At 47.5% G+C, this 9,563-nt stretch overlaps 1 protein-coding gene across 1 annotated transcript; it reads left to right on the top strand.

Annotated features, from left to right (window-relative positions):
* Positions 1-6,504: 6,504 nt before the first annotated feature.
* On the top strand, positions 6,505-7,258 carry LOC124666725 (nascent polypeptide-associated complex subunit alpha-like protein 1). The gene is made up of 3 exons (XM_047204055.1): positions 6,505-6,582; positions 6,676-6,820; positions 6,853-7,258. The coding sequence occupies exons 1-3, from the start codon at positions 6,517-6,519 to the stop codon at positions 7,008-7,010; spliced, it is 369 nt and encodes a 122-aa protein (XP_047060011.1). The 5' UTR covers positions 6,505-6,516; the 3' UTR covers positions 7,011-7,258.
* Positions 7,259-9,563: the final 2,305 nt, after the last annotated feature.

Genomic DNA, 9,563 nt, shown 5'->3' on the forward strand with positions numbered 1-9,563 from the left:
TGGGTCGGATATTTCCAAAATATCCGGCCCCCAGAAATTCGGCTAAGGACTTGAGGGAATGCTGCTCAGTATAGGGGCCGGACATTTGCCCGGATATTGTCCCGGTTTTGTACCAGGGCCGGATTATCCGGGCCGGATATTTCAGGAATATCCGCCCCCTCGAAAATGGCTAAGGACCCGAAGAATTGCTTCTCGGTACTAGGGGCCGGACATTTGCCCGGACATTGTCATGGTTTTGTACCTGGAGGCCGGATTATCCGGGGGGGGATTATCCGGCCCTTACTTAGGGCGGATTATCCGGCCCCCCGAAATGCTCAACGGCTGGATTTTGGGGAGGGGTATTTATACCCCTCTTCTTCTTCCTTACCTCTTTGCTCAATCATTGCACAAGAAATCTGCCAAGCTTCACCTCCATTAGAGCCACCTCAAGAAACACAAGATTTGCAAGATCTCCTTCCTCCCCCAACCAAAGCTTTTGATCTTTGGAGATTCGAAGGAGAAGCCACCGATCTACATCCTCACCGAAGCGATTTTCATTTCCCCCTCATTTGTTTGAGGGATCTCATGCTAGTGTTCCTATTTGGTTCCCTAGTTGATTTGTGTTGATGTGTTGTTGTTAATTGTTGTATTGTTACAGATTTGGGAGCCTCCAATTCGGTTGTGGATGTGTGCCCCAAGAACCTTGTAAAGGCCCGGTTTCCGCCTCGAGGAAATCCCTTAGTGGAAGTGGGCTAGGCATTCGTGGCGTTGCTCACAGGAGATCTGAGTGAAGCCTTCGTGGCTGTTGGTTTGGCTTGCGTAGCAACCACACTCCTCCAAACGTAGACGTACCTTCTTGCAAAGGAAGGGAACTACGGGAATCATCTCCGTGTCATCGCGTACTCCACTCTCGGTTACATCTATCCCATTCTATCTCCTATATATTGCGTAGCTATATCTTGCTTAGTTGATAACCTTGTCATATAGGTAAATTCACTTAGTTGCATATCTAGAGAATTTACCATTGTGTCAAGCCTAAATTGAAAAAGAACTAAAAATTGGTTAGCACCTATTCACCCCCCCTCTAGGTGCGGCATACGATCCTTTCAGGGCCGGCGTGGGATCCGGAGACCCAGCCGCCGGACCTTTCCGAGGATGAGGCCATTGCCATGGCACTGGCCAACAGCGCGCAGGACGAGCTCAACGACCTCGCTTTGTGGGAGGGGCTCGCAATCCAGCTGCGGGAGTCGGCGCTCGCGCGGGGAGGCCGGCGACTCCTCCGGCTACGCCGACACGTTCCAACGACCGCGCTCCGCCCTGCTGCTCCGGCGTGGGATCCCTGGCCACAGCCTCCTGCCCATGCGGCGGTACCTCCTCCACCGCCGGCGTACGAGCTTCCATGGCCGACGCCGGAGTTCATTAACCTCGTCAGCGACGACGACCAGTAGGCAGCAGCAACTTTTAGCACGCCTTTATGGCTTTTTTATATTTTTTTAACGTAAATTATGCTTGCATGAATGAAAAAAAAAATTTATGCGTCGCGCCGCTGGAGCCACCCCCGACGCAAACGGACGCCCAGACGATTTCGACCATTTCAGCCGACGCAAACGGACACGACGCGTCCGTTTCGACGTCCGAAATGCGTCGCGCCGCTGGAGATGCCCTCATTCGCCTGAGCTCGATGATTGAACTAGAGCGGCTCAGAAAATATTTTAGCAGTGTTTCGTCCTTGAACTTGACTGAATGTTTACTTTTGGTCCTAAATATCCTGTTTGGTTAAAAACAAACCCTTAACTTTCTAGATCGATCATTAACATGGTTTTCGTGAAGCTTCTGCACATGCGGCGGACGAGCGGAACAGTGGACATGCGGGACGACCTTGTGGACGAGCGCGATGGCGACGGCCGCGGCGCCGTCGAGCAGAATCGAGGTAGAGACGATTCAGGTCAGGGATTATTTTGACCGAGCTATCCCTTTCTCTCGCCTCCAGCGGCGCGGCCCCAACGGCAACTGTAGGCGAACCGGCGACAGCGCCCCTCCACTCGCCGTTGCCCAGGATCAGCGAAGCACACGCGACTGGTGCGGTGGGCTGCAGCGAGGTAAAACTCTCTGTTCCTTCGCTTATGCGGTAAGTCTAGGTTTTGATTTCGAATCTGCACGGGCCCTCCTCGTGAGGCTGCGATTGAGGGGACAAGAGATGCAGATTTGATCCAGTTTTTTTTTTCTTTAGATCGAGAGATGTGGTTCCCGGGCTCCATTTCCACTCGGAACGAAACCACATCAACTTACTAGAGTCCAAAACCTTTTCATATCCATGCTCGAGCATCGTACAAGCTCCTAGGCAAATTCTACATGTTCAAGACTATTCAGCACAAGAGTGTCCGGCATCGAGCTAATTTTGATCCGGTTGCGCTATGCTCACTCCTTGGGGATGAGGGACTTTGAGCTCTTTCTACTTCATTTGGTTCATGAAGAGAAGATACGTTTCTGTATGCCTCACATTCTCAATCTTCTCCAACCCATCCTAGTTGTCATTGCTCTCTAGCTCAGCAGCTTCGACTTGCGGTGGTGCTTGTTTGGTTGCTTGTAGTACCATGATAGGAGAGGAGACTCTACTGGTGACATCTTGGTTGCAAGTAGCTACCATGATAGGAGAGGCGGCCACAAGAAGAAGACTACAGAGGCAGCACACCCTTTATGGGCGAGGGTGGTAATGTCTAGACTAGAAAAGGTTGGTCAGTGCATTATCCATTCATTTTGTGACCGCATCCTAGAATCTGCGCTACTTCATTGTGCCCTGGTCACCTCGTCCTCTACACTCAATTCTGATTTTCCAAGCTGGAGGGAGATGGTGAATTTGGAGCAGTGCAAAGAAGTTTGGCAGCCATCCTTGTAGCCTCATTCACCATCTGGAGTTTGTGGAGTTTGTTGGAAGGAGCGAAATGCTCCAATCTTGAAAGACGCAATTCTGCCCCTTTCAGGTGGCCCTCATGATTGTAAATGACATGTGGTTCCTGATTGGCACGGGAGACTAGCCTAATGTTATCTCTCTGCTTTGTAGTCTCTGTACAATATTTTCTTTTTTGATCCTTGTTAGGTTGTAAAACTCTTCCCTCAAGATTATGATCTCCTTGAATTTCTGGGCATTTTGATCTCTGAGGATCTGCAAACTCTGCTATTTATGGGAATCTGATCTGAATTGGTTGCGCTAATTTATTTCACAAAATGCAATGTAACTCTGTTTGAGGCAGCATGTCATTCTAGCTTTTGGATTTTAGGGTATTGTTGGTACCTAGAATCCAGCCTAATTATATTTTGGTCACAGACCAAAATTTTGGTCCTTATTTGGATAGTCACCAAAATTTGTAACATTGGCCAAATCGCAGGAAACAATCCCCTTCAATTTTTTTTGACAACCTAGAACATAGTCACCTGCAAATTCTTGGAAGGTCACAGTCAATTTTGGAACAAGTTCCTGAAATTACAATCGATTTTGAAAAAAGTTTGATTGCGCTACACTTTACAAAAATAATTGCAATTGTGCAATATCTTTACAACGGCTGTTTCACACAATGTGTTGGTGGATAGTCCAGCCAGCGCGCCTGCTCCCCTTTTCTCTGGCCTCCAACAGCGACCATGGTAAGCTGGCAACCACACTCCCACCCCTCTCCATAGGAACCCATCCGCTGTACCTCAATCGGCTGTCACCTAGGAACAGCGCCGCACACGCTCATGCAGTGAGGCAAAACTCTCTATTTTTCGCTTTCCCTTGCACACTGTAAGCCTATGTTTTGATTCCGAATTTGCACCAACCGTCCGCATGAGATGTAAATGGTATGTGGTTGAGGGGCCCACCTTTTTTTCCTTTAGATCGAGAGCGGTGATTCCATTTTCACTGGAAATGAAACCCCATCAACCTACAGGGTCTAAGATCTTTTCATCTTACGCCCCACACACAAGTATCAGGAGCTGAAACACCAAACAAGTAAACAGGGGGTAACAGATCAAGAGAGGTGATTCCCAGGTTCCATTTTCACTCGAAACAAAACCAGATTAAGTCATGGGGTCTAAAATCTTTTCATCTCCATACCCGAGCATCGTTCCAGCTCAAGGGAAATTCCGGATGTTCCAGCCTTTCTAGGACGAGACTGCTCAGAACTTTCTATACTTGGTTTCATTTTAATGAAATCGGCAGCGGGAGCTCCTCAAATAAATAAAAAAAAGCCAGAGTTTTGGTCCTTGTTTTTATAGTCGCCAACTTTTTTGCTTATGCCCATGCGAACTTATTGCTCCATTTTTCCTTATTCCTACTGGCCAAATCGCAGGAAGCAAACCAAAGACAAAATTTGGTTCCGCCTAGAAAATCTTGGCGTGCAAATTCGTAAAATCATCATGATCGATTTTGAAAGGGTATTTTTCAAGTTCACTTGCCTTAGCTCGACGATTAAATTAGACCTGGTCCAAAAACATTTTAGCGACGCGCCCGCTATCCCTTTCTCTCGCCTCCAGCGGTGCGGCCCCAACGGCGACCGTGGGTGAGCCGGCGGCAGCGACCCTAGGTACAGCGAAGCACACACTCTTGCCCGGCGGCCGACTCAGCGAACCCGGCGACAGGTGCGGTGGGCTTCAGCGAGGTAAAACTCTCTGTTCCTCTCCTTCACGTGTACCGTAGGACTAGGTTTTGATTTCGAATCTGCACGGGCCCTCCCCGTGAGGCTGCGACTGAGGGGGCAAGAGATGCAGATTTGATCCAGTTTTTATTTCTTTAGATCGAGAGGGGTGATTGCCGAGCTGCATCTCCAGTGGAAACGAAACCATATTTACTTACATAGTCTAAAACCTTTTCATCTCCCTGCTCTAAGCTCGAGCGATGTTCAAGCTCCTAGAGAAATTCTGATTCTTCAGGTATTTTTAGCACAAGACATTGAAGTACCGATGCCGGCTTCGATCCAGCTTGCGCTATGTTACCTCCTCGGGGATCATCGATTTTGAGCTCTTTCTACTTAACCTTTTCCTTGAAGATAAGATGCGTTTCTGTATGCCTCACATTCTCAACTGCTCCAACCCATCCTAGTTGTCATTGCTCTCTAGCTCAGGAGCTTTGACTCTGGTGGTGTTCGTTTGGTTGCTAGTAGTACCATGATAGGTGAGGAGGCTCCACTGGTTGTGATCTTGGTTGCAAGTACGTACATACCATGGTAGGAGAGGTGGCTACAAGAAGTGGCTACAAGAAGACTACAGAGGCAGCACGCCTTTTATGAGCGAGGGTGGGTAACGTCTAGACTTGGTGAGCGCATTATCCATTCATTTTGTGACCGTGTCCTAGAATCTGCACCGAACATGACCCCTGACCATTAATTACCCTTTCCCCAAAGAGGTTTTTGCTACATCTTTGTGATGTACTTCAGTGTGACTAGGTAACCTCGTCCTCTACACTCAATTCTGATTTTTCAAGCTGGAACTCTGGAAAGAGATGGTGAATTTGGAGCAGTGCAAAGAAGTTTGGCAGTCATCTTCAGTTCCTCACCGTTGTAGCCTCATTCACTTTCAGGTGGCGCTCGTGATTGTTAAATGACATGTCGTCCCTGGTTGGCACGAGAGACTAGCCTAATGTGTTCTCTCTCCTTTGTAGCCTCTGTATAGTATTTTCTTTTTTGATCGTTGTTAGGCTGTAAAACTCTTCCCTCGAAATTATGACCTCCTAGACTTCCTTGCCATTTTGATTTCTGAAGATCCGCAAAATATGCTATTTATGGGAATCTGATCTGAATTGGCTGCGCCACGTCACTCTGTTTGAGGCACTATGTCATTCTAACTTTTGGATTCTAGGGTATTGTTGGTCCCCAAAATCCAGCCTACTTATATTTTGATCACAACCAAAATTTTGGTCCTTGTTTGGATAATCGCCAAATTTTTGGCTTTTGCCCGATGCCAACTTGTCACTCTCTAATTTCTTATTTTTTTGTAACATTGGCCAAATCGCAGGAAGCACTCCCCTTCAAAATTTTGGACAGCCCAGAACATAGCCGGCTGCAAATTCTCGAAAAATCACAGTCGGTTTTGGAACAAGTTCGTACAATCGATTTTGAAAAAAGTTCGATTGCGTTAGACCACGTGTGATTACAAGAATAATTGCAATTGTGCAATATCTTCGCAACGGCTGTCTCGCACAATGTGTTGGCAGACACTCCAGCCAGAGCGCCTGCTTCCCACTTCTCTGGCCTACAGAGGCTTGGCCCCAACGGCAACTGCATCCCCCGTTCTCTCCAGAGCGCCCCATCCGCTCTGCCTCAATTGGCCGTCACCCAGGAACAGCGCCGCACATGCTCATGCAGTGAGTAAAACTCCCTATTTTTCACCTTCCCTTGCATTGCGAGCCTAGGTTGAATTTGCACCAACCGTCCCCGTGAGATGTAAATGGGATGCGGTTGAGGGGTTAAGAGATGCAGATTTGATCCACCTTTTCTTTTTTCCTTGATCGAGAAAGCTCAGAGAGGTGATTCATTTTCACTGGAAATGAAGAAGAGCGGAAAAGCCATGCAGAAACTTGGTATGAAGGCCATCACTGGTGTGAGCCGTGTTACTGTCAAGAAGAGCAAGACCGTGAGCTTCCTAATCACTTCATGCCATTCTTCCCTGTAGCCATCCTATATGCTAGTGCTGTTGCATTTTCTAACTCCCCTTTCAAAATTGCAGGTTATGTTTGTCATCTCCAAGCCAGATGTCTTCAAGAGCCCACACTCAGACACCTACAACATTTTCGGGGAGGCCAAGATCGAGGACATGAGCAACCAGCTGCAGACTCAAGCCGCGGAGCAGTTCAAGGCGCCAGGTGGGAGAGGTGGCCCCTCAAAGGGCGAGCCTTCGTGGCAGCGGCCCGGGACGACGAGGATGAAGACGAGACTAGCGTGGACAAGAAGGACATCGATCTCGTGATGACGCAGGCCTCCGTGCCAAGATCCGAGGCCGTGAAGGCGCTCAAGGCTGCCGATGGCGACATTGTCAGTGCCATCATGGAGCTGACCAACTAGGTGCTGGGAGGTTGAACTTTGACCTGAAAGTAGGGGGTGGTGGGCAGTAGTCTTTTTTGGCCATGTCATCTTGAATGTTGCAGCTGCGGAACTGGATGTTCTGTTCATGTCTCTTCAAACTTCTGGCATGTAGGGTGACTTTTGACATTGAGGATACGGCGAACTCTGGAATTTGTGGGAATCTGATCTGAATCAGTTACGCCAATTTATTTCTGCAAATGCAATATCACTCTGTGTTTGAGACAGTATGCCATTCCAGCTTTTGGATTTTTTGATGCTCAAAATCCAGTCTAATTATATTCTGGTCACAGCCAAAATTTTGGTCCTTGTTTTGGATAGCCACCAAAATTTTGGCTTATGCCAATGCCAACTTGTCGCTCCATTTTTCTTATTTACTGGCCAAATCACAGGAAGTAAACCAGGACAGATTTGGTTCCTCCCAAACCTGTAAATTCGTACAATCATGATCGTTGCATGCAAATTCGTGAAATCATCATCGATTTAGAAATGGTATTTTCTCAAGTTCATTCACCTGAGCTCGATGATTGAACTAGAGCGGCTCGGAACATATTTTAGCAGTCAAGGAAGTCCACTTTTCGTCCTTGAAGGCTTGAACTTGACTGAAATTTTACTTTTGGTCCTAAATATCCTGTTTGGTTAAAAACAAACCCTTAACTTTCTAGATCGATCATTAACATGGTTTTCGTGAAGCTTCTGCACATGCGGCGGACGAGCGGAACAGTGGACATGCGGGACGACCTTGTGGACGAGCGCGATGGCGACGACCGCAGCGCCGTCGAGCGGAATCGAGGTAGAGACGATTCAGGTCGGGGATTATTTTGACCGAGCTATCCCTTTCTCTCGCCTCCGGCGGCGCGGCCCCAACGGCAACTCGTAGGCGAACCGGCGACGGCGCCCCTCCACTCGCCGTTGCCCAGGATCAGCGAAGCACACGCGACTGGTGCGGTGGGCTGCAGCGAGGTAAAACCCTCCGTTCCTTCGCTTATGCGGTAAGTCTAGGTTTTGATTTCGAATCTGTACGGGCCTCCTCGTGAGGCTGCGATTGAGGGGGTAAGAGATGCAGATTTGATCCAGTTTTTTTTCTTTAGATCGAGAGATGTGGTTCCCGGGCTCCATTTCCACTGGGAACGAAACCGCATCAACTTATTACAGAGTCTAAAACCTTTTGATCTCCATGCTCGAGCATGCTCGTACAAGCTCCTAGGCAAATTCTACATGTTCAAGACTATTCAGCACAAGAGTGTCCGTCATCGAGCTAATTTTGATCCGGTTGCGCTATGCTCACTCCTTGGGGATGAGGGACTTTGAGCTCTTTCTACTTCATTTGGTTCATGAAGAGAAGATACGTTTCTGTATGCCTCACATTCTCAATCTGCTCCAACCCATCCTAGTTGTCATTGCTCTCTAGCTCAGCAGCTTCGACTTGCGGTGGTGCTTGTTTGGTTGCTTGTAGTACCATGATAGGAGAGGAGACTCTACTCGGTGACATCTTGGTTGCAAGTAGCTACCATGATAGGAGAGGCGGCCACAAGAAGAAGACTACAGAGGCAGCACACCCTTTATGGGCGAGGGTGGTAATGTCTAGACTAGACAAGGTTGGTCAGTGCATTATCCATTCATTTTGTGACCGCATCCTAGAATCTGCGCTACTTCATTGTGCCCTGGTCACCTCGTCCTCTACACTCAATTCTGATTTTCCAAGCTGGAGGGAGATGGTGAATTTGGAGCAGTGCAAATAAGTTTGGCAGCCATCCTTGTAGCCTCATTCACCATCTGGAGTTTGTGGAGTTTGTTGGAAGGAGCGAAATGCTCCAATCTTGAAAGACTCAATTCTGCCCCTTTCAGGTGGCCCTCATGATTGTAAATGACATGTGGTTCCTGATTGGCGCGGGAGACTAGCCTAATGTTATCTCTCTGCTTTGTAGTCTCTGTACAATATTTTCTTTTTTGATCCTTGTTAGGTTGTAAAACTCTTCCCTCAAGATTATGATCTCCTAGAATTTCTGGGTGTGAGGAACAGGATTATAGACAAATCTTTGGGTGTGAGGCTGGGTCCTTACCGATAAGATATCTCGGTATTCCTGTGCATTATCGGAAACTTAGAAATTCCGAATGGAATCCTATTGAGAGCCGTTTTGGGGCAAAATTAGGGACTTGGCGAAGTAAACTACTATCCTACGGTGATCGGTTAATCTTAATCAATTCAGTTTTGACGAGTTTGCCAATGTTCATGTTGTCATTCCTTGAGATTCCCGTAGGGGTCGGAAAACGTTTGGATTTCTACCGCTCAAGTTTTTTTTGGCAAACGGATGAAACGAAGAAGAAATATAGGCTTACAAAATGGAGTATGGTTTGTAGACCTAAAGACCAAGGAGGGTTAGGTATTGAAGTTCTTGAACTTAAAAACAAATGTTTGCTAAGCAAATGGTTATTTAAAATTCTCACTGAGGAGGGAATGTGGCAGCAACTTCTTTCTAATAAATATTTGAAAAACCAAACGTTAGCACATGTTGAGGGGAAACCTACTGATTC

This window comes from Lolium rigidum, chromosome 6 (genome assembly GCF_022539505.1).
Source record: "Lolium rigidum isolate FL_2022 chromosome 6, APGP_CSIRO_Lrig_0.1, whole genome shotgun sequence".
NCBI classification, from domain to species: Eukaryota; Viridiplantae; Streptophyta; class Magnoliopsida; order Poales; family Poaceae; genus Lolium; species Lolium rigidum.